Here is a 19,266-nt window from a genome sequence, read left to right as displayed (position 1 = left end):
AATAGGGGCGTAATGCCGATAATGTGTAGAGCAAACAGACCGCATCCAACATCGTGACCGACCAAGTGGAGCCACTGTCAGACTGGTAACGGCGCACAATCAGTCAGATCAGCAAAATACAGTGGATAAAAGGCGTCTGGTTTCAGACGCGTAGAAAAGTCGCCACAGAAGGCAAGTGGCTGGACCCGAAAGCTGCGAACTTACCCACGTTCAGCAGCCACATAAGCACAGTAAAAAGCAATATGGTTTTCCAACATACAGAATTTGACAGAATTCACGTTATTATGCGAGTACATAGACCATAGAGCGAATGTGTGGCGGTTTTAGGCGCAAAAAGGCGTGCTGAGCCACCCAGTACAACACACTGCGCAGTAATCCCGTCTGACCGGCAACGGCATAATACAGCACCTGGAATGTGTAAAACAACTGCGTAAATCATTATTGGCTTTATTTGTCCGAAAATAGGAAAGGTGTGTGAGAAAATGATTGAAATACGAACACCCGTATCACCCGGCGTAGGCCGTGACAACTTAAAATTCCCGTGGTCTGTGTAATCCACAGGCGTTACATTTAGCGATAATTGCATGCCCCTTAGACGCGTCCTAGGACGCAGCCGCCTATATCAAAGTCTTGCGATATGTATTGGTCTTGACAAGCTCGAAGCCGAACTTCTCGTACACATGGATCGCAACGGGGTTGTTGCAGATCATGTCTATCCGGTTGCAGCGCAGCACAGAGCGGCAGAAATGAATTGCCGTAGCCACCATCTTTTGGCAAACGCCCATGTTGCGATATTTGGGGTCGACGATGATGCGCTCGAAACGAGAGTCGAATAGGCGACCCAGATGCGGCATCATATACACCTCGATGTATCCTACGATGTGCGATGTGGCGGGACTGCTATCAGGTCCGGAGGCCGGGGCGGGACCGTCACAGCTTGAGCTGGCTGCGGTATCGTCGTTGCGTTTGCGCCCAGAAGAATCGTCAACCAGGCACACCAAAAAAGGGTAGTACGAAGGAAGACGAAGCATAACATCCACGTACTGACGGCAATGCGTAATAGGGCATTGCGAAAGGGTCTCGACGAGAGGACGCACCTCCAGATACTCCTCGTACGACTCCAACGGCTTGAAGAGAAACCGCAAACCGTTCACCTCAAACTCATCGGTAAAGCTCACTTTGTTTTCAAACACATTGCAAATATCCGCAGAAGAATCCATCTTCCATACGACTACCCGTCAAACAATGTTTGGCAGGGCGAAAGTGTACCGAGGCGGTGACGCCACCCCTGTACGTGTTACTCCGCGATGTGTACCGCCAATTAGCGCACTGCATGCTCAAGTGGATGTGAGCAAGCCATCTGGGAAATGAAACACGGTTTGTTAGCTGCGGCAAGCGAAATTCACCGACCATAATCGCCACACATTGCTCACGCCTTACGTAGACAGCTCGTAGAACGTGGAAAACTACTGCACATTGAAGACACAGAGAGCGTATACAATCAAACCGTATGTAATAACGTTTAACTCATAGATTTCCTGTATTGTAGCTGCATTTGTAACGAGCGGGGTTGATAGAGCTCCGCTGTCAGTAACCTTTTAGATAATGTGTAATCAAAAGACGTGTTTAACTTACAATTGTACCTTAATGGGCGCTAGAATAGGCTTCTCGTATAATATTTAACCAAGCAGAATCGCAGCTTAAAGATTAATTCTGACTCGAAGACCTTGTGGCGGCGCGGTGGGCGATGCGATCGTAATAAGCTGTTTCATGAACGTCGGCTGGGCGATTGGGCGCACGTAACAGGTTGTTGGTGATGCTGAGCCTAGGGTGGGTAGCACTCAGGGCGGCTGTCAAAACGGTTGCCTTCATTGCAGCGGTGCTGTTAGTATGTGGCGCTGACGCTATAGACACCCCTTGTGACGGAGGGCACAGATGTAAAAATGGCGCCACATGCATCAAAGTGAGCCGAGGCGGCATTGAACAAAACGTGTGTATCTGCAAACCGCAGTACACCGGATGGGACTGCTCCGTCGAACTTGACTACTGCAAGACGCACTGCAGGTCCTACAGAAAGAACGTAAACTGCCAACAGGCACTCTGCAACCAAGGTATGTGCAACACTTGTCATATCTCAGCACTGCGCACGCAACGCGAGTAGCATGCACATCTATTCATGACCCGAATCACATTGAGCAGGTAACTGCATAAGTCGGACGGAGTACCCCTTTTATTCGTGCGACTGCGGAGCATTCTACACGGGCGCCAACTGCGAAGTAGAGTACAATCCATGCAGCCAGCCAGCCACAAACCCGTGTGACCACGGGGTATGCACTTTCGTCAGAGGGACCAACCAAGTCATGTGTCAGTGCAAACCAGGATGGGCTCCCAACCCAAACCAACAAGTCATGAAGCTGAGCTGGAACGGCGCTGATATTTTCGTTGCGCCACCGTGCAGCGGTAAGACACGTCGCGGTAACCCATGCATGCTGTGCAGAGCCGGTAAGACGTGGGATAGCCGGGGCCGCACCGACTCTGACACCAAGTAAGCATGTTATGCGCACGAAACCATTACCTCTCAGAGGCGAAAGCGATGTGGCACTTTGTGTTCCTGCTTTCACTAGGAATTCTGCTGTGGAGACTGGTCTCCGGCGTTTACGTTTCAATCGCATACAGGAATGCAAATACCACGCAGTAGTTCTCCGCTCAAATGTAGTGGCACCTGATGTACCCGAACTGTTCAAGCATGCCGCTGTCAATATTTACCCGGGGACGACATTTGACGTCAATTTGACCACATATTTCGCTTATGTCGAAGTACTGGGCGTTGCCGGTGGTAACGATGCTCCACTTGTGTCCATTTCGTATCGCAACGCGCCTCTTGCTTCTCCGGCAGGTGCAGCGGGAGTGTCGTAAACTTCTTTTAACATCATTTCGTACAATAGCTTCTTGTGTGTAAAATGAGGTATATAACCTATCATGCCTTCATTTTCCACGCGTTGAAAGAGTTTATCGGAAGTAATAAAGCCACCTGGAGTCCTTTTTACGGTCTTGATTACCACGAAGAATTTGTTATCTTTCAGATTATTGTACGTTTCCACATGTTTTACCATGACATCCTCCGGAGACACGAAGATAGGTATATCGGTCATACGGTCCTTAACATAGCACGCCACGCGCCAGACATGCGAGAAGATTAACACTTCATGACGGGAGTACAACCAATCCCCTTTCGGTACATTGTAAATAACCAAGACGTTGCTTGAAGGATTCTCCACAGATGTGACGTTTATCGTTACAGCCGTCACTTGGGGCGTACCAGAAAATGGTGACATAGCCGGATTTACAAAGAGGTTCTCAGAAGGTATTGACGGTGTGACAAGCTTAATTGTACCTTCATTAGGGTGTACAGTATAGATGTAAAACTGGTTAGGGACGAATCGTTTTAGAAATAAATAACCAGTCAATATATTCAGGACCACAGATTTAGCGTGGAAAACCACAAGTGATGTGGGATATCCTCTATCTTGTGATGAACTGGAATCATGGGTAAACAATATGGCGTAATTGATCTTTTTGCGCGACGATTTCTTACGCCCTTCTATGGATGCAGGGCTAACCTGATACTGGATAACGTGATCGCTCGTGTTAACCTTTTTTACAATGTAAGGATGCAAAGATGCGCCCGGGCTCAAATCCAGAGTAAGCAAGATAGAACCTTTCACGACGTGTTGCAATTTCGCCAGGCTTTGACATGTAAGTATATTGTTACGCACTTCATACAGCCTAGTATAACGTCTAATTGCGTTAATATCATCCAAACACACTGTTATTACCTCAAGAAAGGTCGTCGTTGAACGATACTCTTCCACACAGATTGTTAATTGTCGGCAAGAATGTACAATGGGAACCATAATGTCTCCATAGTAAAACCATTTTTCCGAATATGACTCAGGGACAAACATTCTGTATAAGCCATTATCGTCGAAAATACCGCGGTGTACCTGTACATGATTAGGTAACGGATCCTCCAGCAGGTTTAGCAGGCGCCCTCCAAATGCCTGGCCTGAAAACAGAGCAAACCAAAACCAGAGAAGCTTCACAGGTGCACTCATCTTGTTACGTGGTTTTAGTCAATTGGGGAAACAAACCGTAATCAACGAATAACAGGCAACGCCAGCAGCACCCCAAAATAGGCTCCTTTTGGAGGCTTTAAAGAATACCAAAGACAACGAAACAGTGACAACTTCGGCGATTCAGCAAACAGTATGCACCGTTATTATTGGTTTCCAATGCTAAAGCTGCCTATGAAGGGTACACTACCGAGTTACTAGCGCAAAGAAACCACAACTAGTTATGAGGATGCGGGAATTTTCGTCGGTGTACTATGTTGCCTTCACGGCTACCTAACAAATTATTTGCACAGAAAAGCAATGAATAAATTTCTAAATGTGCGAAACAACTCTGGCATATGAATAAAAACCTTGATCAAAAGCAGATGTTTTATACTTCTGGAATCATCGGAAGACGGCACATATTTCACTCACCTCAAACTGCAATACGCTGGGTAGCTGGGGCATCAGCGAAAGTCCGTACTAGCCAACCACAAAAAATTAGCTACGAAAATTAAACGCATAGCATAAGCGTTTCACAATAAATCACAATAATATTATGAAACAAATAATTATACCGTGTATGTCCCGTACGTCGGCTTGCAGAGCTTGAGGTTATGAAAAACGGACCGTGCAAAAACTGTCTCTTTGTCTATCAATTATGGCAATGACTTAAAGATCTCTTGCCACATAGGCGCAGAAAGGTTAACGCCTCAATGCCATCGACGTTCAAAATTTTTAGCTTCACTGATAGACCTCCACCTTCATGCTCGCCAATATGGCGTCTCGCTGCGGAATTCCAGCGAACACTGTTTGCAACGAGCTTGCAACCGCTTTCTCCATGGACTTGCGCCCGCATACGAAAATGCTGCACTGCCGACCGCCTTCGCAGCACATCGACCTTATAACATCCTGCGCCTTCAAAATTTTATCCTGCGAACGTATAGCGCAACGGTGTCCACAACGAACCTGTACGTAGCAGCGCTCAGACTCATCACCAAAACGTGAATAACACGGAATGTACGCAAAACGGCCTTTGAACCGTTCCACGTAATCATCGAGTGCCGAACGATAAAGCAGCGAAGACGGTGACTGAATCCCGAAAAACAGCAGAATGCTCCCAAACTCTTGAGTGCCCCCGGCGTACGTCTTAAGCAGCGATTTAAGGAAGCCCATGTACGGCACAATGCCGGTACCAGTCGCAATGAACAGCAAATTGTTCTTACCCTGCAAGTCGTCAGGGCTCAACACGAACTTGCCGAAAGGGCCGGTTATGCGAATCAGAGTGCCAGGTTCAGCACCGGACAAAAATTGCGAGCATATACAGATGTTGCGATAAAGGGGTGCGCTGCCTGGAGGAATAACTGGAGCGCGTATCCCCAGGGAAAAGCATGTCTTGGGATCCACGCCGTCTTCGTCTAGCACCGGGGCGAGAGAATACGATCGAGGAGGATGCGGCCGATTGGTGCGCTCAGATATGCCTAAGCAGGGAATGTGCACGTCGAGTGACACAACTTGCCTGGAGGCAGTACACCGCAATACTGGCCGGGTTCGAAGTTGTATAGGCCGTTGTGTTCAATTACGATGTGGTGGAAACTGCGGTCTGTTTCATTGCCACCGAGATAACGCACAGAGCTAATTCTGCACTCGAGGGGCGATTTGACGCTATACCTACACAAACCATCACCCAGTTAACCACACAGCCACACAACAACTCGTAAATAGCATGTCCAGACGACTAAGATCATGATCGTGAAACCCAAACGATGTTCAATTAAATTCGCAGATGATGCGATGCGATGACACGGATGACAACGGCGTGTTGTGGAACGTTTTACCATCACCATGAAACGCAAACGTACCTCAAAGGCGCCGCATTGCCCAAACAAAAGTTACGGGACAACGGAGTTGCTCCATTGTGAAGTTTGATGTAGCACTGCGACGGTAAAGCAAACCTGTGATTATGTATAAAAACGCAACGAAAATTACTAACGCTCCCAGAATCAGGCTGAACCAGAAGGATGGTGAAAACATCACCACGCATGCTACTTCAGCGGCCAGTAGCAGTTGACATTGGGTTGAAGAGTGCCTGGCGGTAACGATTACGCAACGGCATACGTTGAGCAGCTCCCGTGGAGTCTCGACTGGAATGGTATGACTTCACTAACACATCAGACATAGATGTGCTACTCGAGCAGATCACCGGAGACCGAAGGAAGGATCGTGGATCGGCGTCCACGATGAAGAATCACGGCGGCAGTAGTAAGACAAACCGGGCTAACACGCACCACAACGCGCAGCCGTAGGTTAGCCCATTAAAATGTTAATTTTACGTAACAAAATGTGCGGATAGCGTATGTTATTGCTCGCTTATCGCACGGAATCCAGGAGGTCTAGACCATGTGCGCGACACCACGGTCTGACTGACTCGCCTCAGAAAACTTCAGCAACGGTCTAGACAGCAACAAGATGAGATAAAATGGAACAACATGCGCAGAATGAATATGTGACGCTCGCAGACGGGCGGCGAGTGGCCGTCCCCCTGCAGGATTCGCAGCAGAACCTGGACGAAAACGACGAGGTTCAAATCGAACGACTGCACAATGTCTGGGGAAGCAGCTCGGGCGCTCGTGAGTAAATATAGGCAAGACGCAAATTTGTCGACAGGCAGCGACTTCCTGGGCATCTACTGCAAGCACCGCAACAACGAGCACGAGCGGCTTAAAAACCAAGACGAGCAATGGGAGCAAGAAACGCAAAACACCATCTTCCAGACAATAAGGCTGACGAGAATGCAAAAGGAATCTGCCAAAACTGCAAAGAGACGGGAAAAGCGGAACAAAAAGAAGGTTAACAAGCTGATGCACACGGATCAACAACAGAAGAAGCAACACTCCGTGGTTCAGCCTCAGCCCGGAAAGAAGCAGCCCGATTCAGGCGCGGATAATGCCGGTGGCAATGCAGAATATCAAGCTCCGAACGCCGTGCAGGAGGGCGTAGGTCCGATGAGCACAACGGCACACACACACGAACACAAGACATGCGAGAATGTCAAACGCATAGTCATAGAAGACGACACCCTCACTTAGACAGCGTGTTAAAGCGATAAAACAGCTATTCTCGGCGCCAACACACGCGCGCTTACACACTTTTGTCACCCTAAGCGGAGGCGCCGGCCGCGGCTGCGGAAGGCTCCTCAACTGCGTGACGCATTATACCGACGTTCGCACTGCCCCGCAATGTACACGGGCTCCATGACGCGAGAACTTGGTTAATTTGGGGCAGGTGGGGAGCCCCATGCTTGCATTAGTCTTATATACGATGGAGGGGCCCGCGACGCAGCCGTTCACACACCAAACACTACACTTTCACTCAACCCAATCGCTCTCGTAACTCATCCTATGTTTAAGCAATTTCTATCCACAATGGCGCCAGTAGTCAGGAGGAACAAGATCAGCCTTATCGGTTCGGGCAACATCGGAGGTGTGATGGCCTACCTCGCCCAGATTCAGGAGCTCGGAGATGTTGTGCTTTTCGACATTGCGCCAAGTAAGTGTCCACTGCTCTTCTGTGGAGAAGGCCGGCGGATGGCCGGCCGGGTGGACGGTCTAACTGCCGCTCCGATTATGCTCTGACGTCGCTAATGTTGTTGCAGCCCTTGGTGCCGCCAAGGCCCTTGACATCATGCACGCCAACACCGTGTACGACACCTCCCAGAAGGTCATCGGAACCACCAAGTACGAGGACATTGCCGACAGTGATGTTTGCATCATTACCGCCGGTTTGGCCAGGATGCCCGGCAAGAAGGACGACGAGTGGACCCGTGACGACCTCGTAGGACCCAACAGCAAGATCATGACCACCATCGGTGAGAACATCAAGAAGTACGCCCCCAACGCCTTCGTCATTTGCATCACCAACCCGCTCGACGTCATGGTCAAGATGCTCCTCAAGTCAACCGGATTCCCCAAGAACAAGGTTGTCGGTATGGGTGGCCTCTTGGACTCCTCCCGCATGCGCCACTACATCGCCGACAAGTTGAACGTCCACCCCAAGTTCGTGCACGGCTGGTGCATTGGTGGCCACGGTGACTCCATGATCCCGCTGGTCAACCACGTCAAGGTCAACGGACTCCCCATCCAGTACTTCATCGAGAACGGACAAATCACCCAGGCTGACCTCGACGCCATTGAGAAGCGCACCATCGGCTCTGGTATGGAGCTCGTACAGTTGTACGGCACCGGATCCGCCTACTTCGCCCCGGCCACCGCCGCCATTGAGATGGCCGCCGCATACCTCCAGGACAAGAAGTCCATCATCGTCTGCTCCTGCTACCTCGAGGGCGAGTACGGCCACAACGACGTCTACCTGGGCACCCCTGCCATCCTTGGTGCCAACGGTGTCGAGAAGATCATCACCCTCAAGCTCTCGCCCGAGGAGCAGGCCAAGATCGACGCTTCCGTCAAGGACATCAGGAGGCTCGAGGCTCTCATCGCCTAGATCGGATCCCACGACGAACTGTAAGCTGACAAAAATGTCAGCCAAGGGGAGGGGGCGTTCGGGGCACGTGGACAAGAGGCGATATGACTTGTACTGCTCCTGCACGTTCTCCTAGACCCGTCCATCCCATTTAACAAAACCAAATGAATGCATGTATGAGAACCTCTGTGCGGATTTGGAACGGCTGTAGACATCTCAACAGGACCGCAATGTCCTGTTAGGCTTTTGCGGCGCCACAGCGGTGTTGGATTTACCGACTCCGTCTGGGGCAGCTGCGTGAGCAACACTAAGCAATCAATGACTTAGAAACATCACGGTTGCCACGCGAATCGTCAGCGCAGTCGACACATTCAGTGATTGGATGGGAGGGAGTGCCCTACCCGTATGGGCGCTGTGGCGTCGACACTGAGTGGTAGATCTGTCTTCGCATATTAAATTCGACACTCCAGATAACCTGCCGTATGTAGCAACAGAAGCAAGCTGCGCCGAATCTCGGTAAATATGCGGGCGCTGTTTGACGCAATCCACCAAAAGAAGCAGAAGGTAGAAGGTACGTTGTGACCAATATTAGTGTACACACCCGCAGCTCTCAAAAAGGAGAACCAGCAGTGGATACGGAAGGCGGACGAAATCGTCTCGGAGAAGAAGAGAGCGGAGGAAGACCTACACCAAGGGCTACAGCGTAAAAAAGGATGCATAGAGAAACAGATAGAGGTGTGTTTATAACGCGGAACAACTATGAGGTGCAGAATCTTAGCGCCTGCTACTTTGCTACCCTCAACAAGGAGGCGAAGAACAGCGGCCATGCTGCAGTGGAAGAGGCAAAAGGTTGTCCACTTAAAAGCGACATACACTTCATGCAGAGGTGCCGGATGCCGAAATAATCAAGCATCTTAGGAGCCATATGCAGCCGGCGTTGCTGTTTGGGGAAACGAAAGAGCAGAGGTAAGGTGGTTGGTGACCTGCGCAAAACTTCCAAGGTTCAAACGGCTATACGAAGTGCGGCTGAAGAACAATATCACCAAGCACAATCAGAATGTGTTTGTGGAGACCATAATAGGCCGGTGAGTAGTTGTATAGTGACCTCAATAAGCGTATCAGGAAACAGCGCTCGGCGTCGAGTGTAGACACGCATGGTGAGCCACCTACAATCGACTAACAAACAAAATCGCAGACGATGACTTGATATATGACGAATGTGACGCCATACCAGAAGGCACGAAGCATCGCAGGTGAGCCTTTGGAAGCAAACCACATAAGTAGCAGAATCGGAGGGTGGATCTCAAAAATGTTGAAGCAATGGCAACAGGAGGTCATCGCGAAGAGAGAAGAAGACCTGCAGCAGGGGAATATCGCAGAAGCGAAGCGGCGGGATGCGATGCTGGCTCAGACGAAAAAGGACCTCCAGCCCCTGGTGCGGCTGCTGAAGACCCAGACACTTGAGGAAGACACACTCCATAAAATATACAAAGTTGTTGAGTGTTGCGAAAAGGGGGAATATAAGGAGGCTCATGATGCGTACATGATACTCGCCATCGGTAACGCCGCATGGCCCATGGGAGTCACCATGGTGGGAATCCACGAACGCGCTGGCCGCTCAAAGATTTGCACCTCGGAGGTAGCCCATATACTTAACGACGAGACCACAAGAAAATACATCCAAATGATCAAGCGGCTGCTCTCGTTCGATCAGAAGACGGCGCCAGTGGACCCGTCCAAACTGGTGCAGATATCGACATCGCATATATAGCACCAATGGGTGCCGAATAAAAATCAGCTAAAACGCAACACACATTAAACCATGTATAGCAGACCAACGCGTGGTTTTGTGATACCTACAAATATCGTATTAAGTAGGACACTGCGGGAATATCCTATCGAGCTGACGAACTGGGCTTAGCGCCGGAACCGAGACTCCAGTGAAATCGCAGTGCCAAATGGAGTTTCGGAAGTGAATTTCGACGAATAACCACGAAAATCTGGCTTCAGGAAATGTAACCGGTAGATGTCTTATACAGGGGCGGAAGGTCAGCAGAACGCATCCGTTCGATCTTAACACACAATTCGACACATCGCGGCTAAAACAGTTCTATGAACACGTATTTAATGTTGTGATGCGCGGTTGTGTCGATTGACCATTTACAGTGAGATATATCTGCTACGTCGAACGAAGCCAGCCCTATCGGGTGTCCGTCGCAATAGCGCAGCTCTCAGACCCACCGCAGGCCGACCGTATGCAGCGCTGTGAAAGTCATATTATTGCGGGTTCTAATCGTGTTGAGAAGGAACGCTGAGCACTCATAACGCCCGAACTCGGCGCCTGGTACACATCTCGGGCGCTTTGACGACCAAGCTATCGCAAAACCGTTAGTATGGAATAGTGAAGGCACTCTGTTGAAATGGCTAACGTGAAACAAGACAACAGTGCCTCCAACGGCCAGCATGACGTGCTGTCCGCGAAGGACAAAGCCGCCTTTAAGAATATGATGGTAGGTCTAGTCGCTGTTGTGAATGCCATAGACACACGCAGGATCTGTACAACCAGAAGTTGTATAAGAAGGGGCTCAAAATCGCAGAAGAACTCGTCAACAAGTACCCCAAACACGGAGAGGCGAAATCCTTCAAGGCCCTGTTCATGTCGCAAATCGATCCTTCGAAGCACGAAGAGATCCTAGCGATCGCCAGGGAGGCAATCAAAAACGACCTTAACAGTTGCCACTGCTGGTACGTACTGGGAAGGATATACAAGAACAAGAAGCAGTACAAAGACACGCTGAAGTGCTTCACAATGGCGAGCAAAATAGACCCACAGAACGAACGGTTGTTGAGGGACCTGTACGCGCTCGCCATCGAAATAAATGATTATGAGGCGTTCAAAAAATTCGCAAGTAGCGGGCTGCAGTTAAGAATGAAGCACTACAAGGAGTGGATGACATTCGCCTTCGCACAGCACCTCTGCGGGAATGTGGAAGGGGCCTTAAAAGTCCTCACCGAGGCCGATAGGGTATTCAGCGGATGTTACGATGCGGCCCCATTTGAGCTCAGTTCCGCAATACTATACTGGGCCATGTTGCTCGAGGATACCGCCAAGTACAACGAGTGCATCAAGCTTCTCACTGACAAGGAAGGTTTAGTGCTGGACAAAATCACAAGGTTGGAATATGTCGGACGATCCGCTCTGCTTGGTGGGCTCTGGGATATGGCGCACAATACATACAAGCAGTTGGTGCAGCTGAACCCGGATAACGCCAGATACACCCTCCTCTTCATCATCACGCACCGAGCTGTCAGAGAGGCGGGGATTTTTCAGATGCCCCTCCCACGCCACAAGTCGAATGTGATGGATATGCTCAAACCGGTGCAAAATGAGTTAAAGAGCGATTCGGCTGACGTGTGCAATAAGGCGTTTGTAGACAAGGTGAAAAGTGGAGAACTGCCACCCATCTTGCTGAGCGAGGAAATCATGGATATCGACGGGGAGTACTCCACAAGCAACTGGTGCGGCGAAAACACGGTTAACAGGACTTTCGACCATTGGGTGAGTGCAATGAGGCAAAAAACTGAGAGCAGCGCAAGCCCCACCAAGGATGAACAGCTGTTTCTCGGTTGCTACAGTTATGTAGATTACACCGTGAAGGTGGCCAAAGCGTTGGACATGAAAGCATTGCCCAAACCCAAATCCGTGTCAATAGACGAGGCTGAATCCATACTAGAGGAATACCTGAAAGAATATCCTATCGCAAGGTGTTGCATATACAGCACGCGCCCGAAGATGAACAGCTGGTCTAGACATCCGCTGTTCATTTTTAGCAGGGCAATAACACAGAGTGAGAGCCGGATACTGCTTGATGCTCTAAATGAAGTCAAAATCAACAACTATTTGGGCAAGGCGCTGACGGCCTCATTTATCACCAACGACCATATACGACAGTTCCACGACATGCTGAAGCCGCTCGTTGAGGTGGGTTGTTTAAGCATATTCAAGTTCTTTGTGCATGGATGCACCTTTGAGATTGTATACCACCTGCTAGTACTATTAGAAAAGTACCGTAAAAATCTCGAAGACGGGCTCATGTTGATGGACGGGATTGATAAAGCGCAAGGAGAGACAAAAGGCGCGATAACCAACAACGCGCAACACAACGTGGCATCACAAAATTATCTGGCGGTTGTGCTGTTGGTGGCGGCGAAGATATACGATTATGCAGGCTTCTATGATGAGGCGTTGGAGCTCTTGGAGCAAACGTTGAAGACGACGCCTACGGCAATCGACGCCCACATGTTGATGGGGAAAGTCTATCGTCACATGGGGGCGTTGGAAAAAAGCAAGAAGGCATTCTGTATGGCGTCGGACATAGACAGGAGCGATCGTCAAACGAGCTCAAAAACCGCTAAGGCGATGCTTAGAACGTACGATTTCGTAGCCAGCCGTGCAAAATGGAGAAATTTCCTGGTGGAAGACATGACGAAAGAAGAAAGGGACGCCCAAGCAAAAACCAACAAATATACGCCTCCAGAAGTCAAACACATGAAATACGAGTTGATGGCCGCGAATTACCATAGGATGCTCTACATCCAGGAGACTACAAGTGGAACAACGAATGAAAAAAATGCTAATAGCCCAGAGGAGTTGTTGAAAAACGCGCATGATATATACGCTATGGTGCTGGAAAAACAACACGAGATTTACCTGCACCAGTTGGACTTCCACAGCTTCTGCCTAAACAGGCTGCAGTATCGGACCTACTATTCCTTCCATAAAATCAGGGTCGCATACGCGACGCTTGTGTACTTTATCAGGGCCGCAGAAGGGATTTTGTGGACCACTGCTGAGATTAAAAGGACTGGACTCCAGCACCGCACGGAGTGCGAAAGGGAAATACAGCAAACTACGGAGGACAACAGCGTTAACTATTGTCTCGACTTGATAAAAACTGTCTCTTCACAACGGGTTTACAACAGCGGGCTTTATTCGGCGATTGAGAGGTTCGCGTCTATTGTAGGCATGCCAAAGCCACACGACATCCAGCTGGCTAAGAGGGCATTCCGTACTTGCCACAGGAACCCCTATCACCACCACATATATCCTGCTGTGTTCCACATGATCGTGAAATCGCAATATAAGGATGCCGCCGAGGCCTTATCGCAAATGCTACCTGTGGGGGGCAATTTGACCTTTGATAGACTTCAGAAGGCGTTCAAAGGTACAGATGGAAGCGTTCTGACGGATACTGATGCCGCGTATGTCTACCTCGAGGATGTTATCACTCATTTACAAAAAATGGGCGTGTTTGATCACAGGCATAGTGAGGCAATTTTGCGTTGTGTCAATGAATGCCCTGACACGATGCACCGTATAATGGCACGAATGGATCATTCATACATTAATTCGATATGCACCTTCGGGGAGCTCGAGTCACACTACTTGGAGGTCAAGAAGCTCAGTGTGGAGTCCCGTGGATGCCCGCATGAAAAGCCATTGCAGGATCTGGTGCTCAGTGTAGAGCGCGCCGCACGCGAGAAGTATCCTTTCTCAGACCTAAGCGCCTCGTTGAACACAACTAATGTATGATTTTATGAGGGTTGCAAATAATCTGTAGTATTAACAAAAACTGGTGAGCCTAAAATGCCTAGCACGTGTTAATGGTAACTAGTACACTTTTTCGAAACTGCGTGTCGTTGTTGGCAGTACCATACCTACAAGGTGATACTTTTTTCTGTAAGCGTGGCGCCCAGAGCTTAACGGTAGTGGGTTATTGTGGGCGCTGACTGTAACCCATACAGCCATGCTTAACGCAACATTTGTTGCTCTACAAACATGGTATTTTTAAGTATTGTATTATGTAATATATCATTATGATCAAGTATTTACTGTAGCGAACAGTTTACGGTCTGAAAGACGAAATAATTTTGCATTAATGTTAGTGATTGTTGCGCACCGTGTTACTCATTACGCAGCTACAAGTTATACAATGAAAGCCATGTGTAGAAGGCATTTCATGATGAGCACTTTGGAGTACATATAATGGTTGAATTGTTTACAACGTAGGGTTTCATTGCATTACAATATGCTGTTTCATAATCTATAAGCATTCACACAACACCATCTTAATGAAGCTTACATGATGTGTCATCTCGCAGCAAATTCTCCGGAAACAATTCACACACATAATGTACAAGGCGCAAAGAAGTCACCAAGAAAGTCCACTCAGTGCTTGGGAGGCAAATAGGACTACCCAAGGAGAAGATAGACGCCCACAAGATCGAGAGTGAAGTGCAAGGAAAATACGGATGGATCGCGTACGACTAGACGGTCAAGAGTCAGAAGACTAAGGTATACAACAGGCGAGACATGATACTGGCAGATCGGCGAAGGAACAGCGTAACCATCGTGGAGATAGGAATCACCAATCGAGACTACCTACTGGACACGGATAAGTTCAAGAAGCAGAAGTACGAAGACCTTATCGAGGATCTCAAGGCGCGACAGTTTAACCAGCAAACCAAGATCAGGGTTATCCCCTACGTTATGACGTGGGAGGGAATAGCGACAAAGGAGCACAGGAAGTACAGACGGGACCTGGGCATATCGGATCGCATGGAAGCCCACATACAAAGGGTAGTGATCCAAGAAACACATAAAATAGTGATGAGGGATATGAAGCCGAAAGAAGACTACGATTCCGTAGAAGACCCTCAAGCCCAAACTGGATGGATGCCCGCATGGATGGCACCAGTGACGTCCGGCAATGGACCGGCGTGGATCCCGCAACCGGTTTCAGCGTGAGGCGTTAGCCTTGGTAAACTGAACAGTAGCACAAGTCACATGTAGCCACACAGCACAATATAAAACAAGAGAACACAATAATAATAGTAGTTGGTTGTTAGATTAAGCGATGACAGTAATCATGTTGGAAATGTAAAGGTTGGATGGTCGATACGACATGCTTGAGCAAACCATGCTTTACGCATTGTTGCTGCTGATGCTTTGTAAGCAAGATTTGAGGTACTCTAATAACGGATTAAGCGATTGAAGCCAATAAATACAACTGCCGCTCAAAGATGTGTATGTGGAAAATGACGTTACTTTCGTGAGTGTTAAGGAAGAGTGTCCCACTCGCTATCATCACTTCCCGACTAAGGTGATTGGTTGCAGAGCTGAGTTCCAGTGGTTATGACATCTCTGAGTCGCACCAATGTACGCACAATAAGTGGTTTTAATGATATTCGAATGTTTTTGCTCAGTCATTTTAGCTTATTGTAACGTAAGGAGCCAGTTGGTGGTGTGATCTCAGATCATTTGCATAATAAAACAGGACAAGATTTGACTTCACCTAGACAAAAGCAACAAATAATAAAAACATCTAAACAGCCTAAATGTCATTAAACAAATGCTTTTGTTGGAAAATAATGCTGTCTAACGGCATAAATGCAGGCGTTCGGGGTGGTACCTCATTTCCGGGCCGCGGAAAGAGAGTTAGACACCGTGGTGTCGAACATTAAAAGTTCAAGCCATTACCCATTCAATACTTCCACTCATAATTGCAGCGTCGACACATTATTTCCGTCTGTGGCCTCAATCACCCACATGTTTGCATAAAAACCCCGCGTGACTCACAGCATAGGGAGCGATTGAGGCTAACGTATTCTGAATATCATAAATTCAAACACAACATCGCAAACATTCAATAAGTAGTAGTGCCATTTTGTCATTCGCGGATAAATGCTTCCGGCACTACGCCTACCCACATTCACCAAAAGTAAATGCTGCATCACACGTCAAATTTAAACTATTGTCTACATATACGCCTGCAATTCACCATAACGCATTTTTACAGGTATATACCGTGGTAACGTAGGTGTTATCAAACCTGTTGTACCCACCTTCTGGTACGTAGTCCAAAATTGTGCAGATTTCGTTAAATGCGGTGTGTTTGAAAATGTCTGATTCGTGGTGTAAAAAAACATGTGATCAAGATGGAAAAAAATGCATCGGTCTTTGTGTGATGGCATACATTGCCATCGCTCTTGCAGCATTTATTGGTTTCTCGGGACTCGTTTTCTTGGTCCTCCATATTTGCGCAAAAGTCCACAACCAAAGCCTAATGACAGTTTTGGATCAACTATACGATGAGTTCGCTGACATTAAGCCTTCACTACACTGATATCTCGTAAGCTCACAGAGCCCACATAGCCTTAGTGTAGCCATGCCACACTTGATCTTAATGTGATTATGCAGTCCGATGTCCAACATTATTACTTCACATATACTTGTCTGGGTCACTCTAGATAACCATTGGCCGTACGAGGGAGTTATCGCTGCTTCACAGTTCCGACGGCGACCATGGCACTGCAAGTATACTCTACTATATCTAATCACAACTGTACTGCAATGTGTCACAAAGCAACATATTATCACGGACGCCGGCAATTGCTAATTTGCAACGCGCATCGCATCATGCTGCTCACCGCCGCAGCTGGGAGTGAGGATGGTGGAAATAACATTTCCCAGTTGTAATTTCTCAGGCAAATCTCTTTTCTTAAATCTTATCCTGACCCGGTTCTTGAGGCACAGGTTGCACGGGTCGAAGGGGTGAGTCTTGAAGTCGCAGTCCCAGCCGTCAGTCAGGAACGCCTGGAGGGGAGATGGCGTCTTGATGTCACTGCCGTACTTACAATTCTGCCAACCACCGAGGGACTTATCCCGATTACACTGCGCCTTCAGGAACTCCAACTGGTGGTGGCAGGCGTAGACGTAGTCACGCAGCTGGCAGAGGAGACAGGCGGGGTCGGTGGAATAACGAAACTTACTATATACTGATTCAAAGTCGAAGGTTGAAAACGCTTTGAAGTCATTGTTATGCCTAATTTTGTAGATAACGGTGGCCGAGTAGAGGCACGCCTCGGTCAGTTTGGCGGCGGTCATAATGCATTTCAATAAGGACTTTAACTGCTGCGTAACGTAGCTTGGGAATGAATCTCACAACTACATATCGCACCAACTAGACTCTTTATTGCCACCCAGGGCTATTTTGTTTATGTGAGGAATATGTCTGTCAATGTAGTGAACCGGAAATGCGGTGCGGGAATGGCTGATTCCTGTTTTTGGTGCTCTCTGAAATGTAAGGATGCTGCCAACTGCCCAAATGACAACGACCGTTAGAAAGTAAACTATATGGTAATTATTCTGGATGGCCTAAATGAAAATGAGGCTGGTTTAACTGTGTGGACGTTTTCTAAATGACTGGCTGTTAATAATATATGGTGTCTCCACTTTTTGATTTGCATATTCATCTTTGCCATAACTTTACACATCTATAAGTTAAAGACGCCCTCACACATCACCGTAGAACTGTTTTGCAAGCGGTCACCGTGTTCTTCGACTCCCGCCAACCTTACAACCGAAAACCAATATCGGCGTCACTTAGTGCCATTTCACCACTGATAAACAGTTACATTGATGCGACAGCATGGTTTGAGTGTGAACTCGAATTCATGAAAAACGAAGCAGCTGATTGGTAAATCAAACTTTGGCTTCGAAGCAGGCACAAAGTTATAGAATTGTTAATTATCTCGTCCTATGCATGGTGAGGTGGAAGAATATAGACTGCGACAGCACGGACTTTTTAATGTTTGCGCATAAGCGTAGATGAGGAAATCACCGTAACCACAGTTCCTCGATGATTTTAATACAATCTCTATCTGACCCAATGCATTCAACTAATGCCACGCGTATAGATGTTCAACAACGCATGGACGTCACACAGGCTTATTGTGAACCAGTATTAACAACTCGGGTCATACATTTGTACAAAAACGCACCTCGTGCTCACATGTCTATATTTTGCAGTAACACAATGAGCATTGGGCGTCTACTATTTATGGCGGGAGCATATGTTTCAGGGCTTAATATATTCTGTAACAACAGCATGAGTCAATTTCAGCATCATAAGCGCGCATTACTCCGCTGGCCCCTGACTGCGGGCTATAAATCCGCTAATCAGTTGGGAAATCCCGGGTAGCATTGTGTAAATAGCTTTTGTACTTCATGTAACACTTCCGTGATTCCATTCAGTAAATGTGGGAGACACGATAGAGACATTGGGTGTATGGCATACTCGTTAAATGGACTGGGAAGTACAAGCAGTTGTAGCTGCTATCCTTCCGTCTCAAAAGTGTTATATTCAATGCAACACATTCTGGCAGATGACAGGAATCAGCTTGGAGCGTTCGACAGGCTCATTTCGGGTATAATCATTGGTGACAGCGTTAGCCGCCGTTACATTTTGTCTATTGTTCATGGGTAGATTCATTGTTGTACAACGAACTGGTTAACTACTGCTGCCTGGTTACTGTAGCCTTGCAGACTTCATGTGCTCATAAACGAAATGGTTCGGTGATGCTCCCGCGTTTGAGCTTTAGAAAAGGTGTGATTATATTGCACAGACCATCTGTTTCTGAGTTGCTCTAAGTGCACATCGCCTTTAAGGTATATAATGCATCGCAATTGGTTCAGAAATGGAATTCTCAGTGGTACATGCGAGTGCTGCCCCGCCGGGTTCCCGTTTGTTAGCCCTCACCAGTGCCTTGTCCTAATCAACCAGTCCCACGTAATGTCATTCAAATAGCAGAAGTGGTTATCAGCTACCGGTTC

The 19,266-nt window shown here is 48.0% G+C and overlaps 11 protein-coding genes across 11 annotated transcripts; 6 read left to right on the top strand and 5 right to left on the bottom strand.

The window, feature by feature from the left end:
* Positions 1-617: 617 nt before the first annotated feature.
* On the bottom strand, positions 618-1,220 carry BBBOND_0109390 (hypothetical protein, conserved; the record flags this gene model as incomplete). The annotated part of the gene is made up of 1 exon (XM_012911373.1): positions 618-1,220. The coding sequence occupies one exon, from the start codon at positions 1,218-1,220 to the stop codon at positions 618-620; it is 603 nt and encodes a 200-aa protein (XP_012766827.1).
* Positions 1,221-1,816: 596 nt separating this feature from the next.
* On the top strand, positions 1,817-2,698 carry BBBOND_0109380 (membrane protein, putative; the record flags this gene model as incomplete). Its single annotated transcript, XM_012911372.1, has 3 exons — positions 1,817-2,111; positions 2,200-2,502; positions 2,583-2,698. The coding sequence occupies 3 exons, from the start codon at positions 1,817-1,819 to the stop codon at positions 2,696-2,698; spliced, it is 714 nt and encodes a 237-aa protein (XP_012766826.1).
* Positions 2,699-2,807: 109 nt separating this feature from the next.
* On the bottom strand, positions 2,808-4,115 carry BBBOND_0109370 (hypothetical protein; the record flags this gene model as incomplete). Its single annotated transcript, XM_012911371.1, has 1 exon — positions 2,808-4,115. The coding sequence occupies one exon, from the start codon at positions 4,113-4,115 to the stop codon at positions 2,808-2,810; it is 1,308 nt and encodes a 435-aa protein (XP_012766825.1).
* A 741-nt stretch (positions 4,116-4,856) lies between these two features.
* BBBOND_0109360 (oxidoreductase NAD-binding domain containing protein, putative) lies at positions 4,857-5,860 on the bottom strand (the record flags this gene model as incomplete). The annotated part of the gene is made up of 4 exons (XM_012911370.1): positions 4,857-5,045; positions 5,082-5,631; positions 5,655-5,783; positions 5,820-5,860. The coding sequence occupies 4 exons, from the start codon at positions 5,858-5,860 to the stop codon at positions 4,857-4,859; spliced, it is 909 nt and encodes a 302-aa protein (XP_012766824.1).
* Positions 5,861-6,591: 731 nt separating this feature from the next.
* BBBOND_0109350 (PRKR-interacting protein 1) lies at positions 6,592-7,201 on the top strand (the record flags this gene model as incomplete). The annotated part of the gene is made up of 2 exons (XM_012911369.1): positions 6,592-6,742; positions 6,780-7,201. 2 exons carry the CDS (start codon positions 6,592-6,594, stop codon positions 7,199-7,201), a joined length of 573 nt encoding a protein of 190 aa, XP_012766823.1.
* Positions 7,202-7,537: 336 nt separating this feature from the next.
* Positions 7,538-8,612, top strand: BBBOND_0109340 (lactate dehydrogenase, putative; the record flags this gene model as incomplete). Its single annotated transcript, XM_012911368.1, has 2 exons — positions 7,538-7,661; positions 7,768-8,612. 2 exons carry the CDS (start codon positions 7,538-7,540, stop codon positions 8,610-8,612), a joined length of 969 nt encoding a protein of 322 aa, XP_012766822.1.
* Positions 8,613-9,113: 501 nt separating this feature from the next.
* BBBOND_0109330 (pre-mRNA splicing factor 18, putative) lies at positions 9,114-10,362 on the top strand (the record flags this gene model as incomplete). The annotated part of the gene is made up of 6 exons (XM_012911367.1): positions 9,114-9,162; positions 9,199-9,326; positions 9,362-9,440; positions 9,476-9,557; positions 9,593-9,676; positions 9,873-10,362. The coding sequence occupies 6 exons, from the start codon at positions 9,114-9,116 to the stop codon at positions 10,360-10,362; spliced, it is 912 nt and encodes a 303-aa protein (XP_012766821.1).
* A 649-nt stretch (positions 10,363-11,011) lies between these two features.
* BBBOND_0109320 (tetratricopeptide repeat containing domain protein, putative) lies at positions 11,012-14,184 on the top strand (the record flags this gene model as incomplete). Its single annotated transcript, XM_012911366.1, has 2 exons — positions 11,012-11,101; positions 11,143-14,184. 2 exons carry the CDS (start codon positions 11,012-11,014, stop codon positions 14,182-14,184), a joined length of 3,132 nt encoding a protein of 1,043 aa, XP_012766820.1.
* A 780-nt stretch (positions 14,185-14,964) lies between these two features.
* Positions 14,965-15,399, top strand: BBBOND_0109310 (hypothetical protein; the record flags this gene model as incomplete). The annotated part of the gene is made up of 1 exon (XM_012911365.1): positions 14,965-15,399. The coding sequence occupies one exon, from the start codon at positions 14,965-14,967 to the stop codon at positions 15,397-15,399; it is 435 nt and encodes a 144-aa protein (XP_012766819.1).
* A 463-nt stretch (positions 15,400-15,862) lies between these two features.
* On the bottom strand, positions 15,863-16,687 carry BBBOND_0109300 (hypothetical protein; the record flags this gene model as incomplete). Its single annotated transcript, XM_012911364.1, has 3 exons — positions 15,863-15,946; positions 16,497-16,556; positions 16,628-16,687. The coding sequence occupies 3 exons, from the start codon at positions 16,685-16,687 to the stop codon at positions 15,863-15,865; spliced, it is 204 nt and encodes a 67-aa protein (XP_012766818.1).
* Positions 16,688-17,046: 359 nt separating this feature from the next.
* BBBOND_0109290 (hypothetical protein) lies at positions 17,047-17,538 on the bottom strand (the record flags this gene model as incomplete). The annotated part of the gene is made up of 1 exon (XM_012911363.1): positions 17,047-17,538. The coding sequence occupies one exon, from the start codon at positions 17,536-17,538 to the stop codon at positions 17,047-17,049; it is 492 nt and encodes a 163-aa protein (XP_012766817.1).
* Between the last annotated feature and the right edge of the window lie 1,728 nt (positions 17,539-19,266).

The sequence above is a fragment of the Babesia bigemina genome (genome assembly GCF_000981445.1).
Source record: "Babesia bigemina genome assembly Bbig001, chromosome : I".
In the NCBI taxonomy this organism is placed as follows: Eukaryota; Apicomplexa; class Aconoidasida; order Piroplasmida; family Babesiidae; genus Babesia; species Babesia bigemina.
Note: the sequence above shows the minus strand (reverse complement) of the source record. Positions and strands in the feature narration are given on the sequence as shown.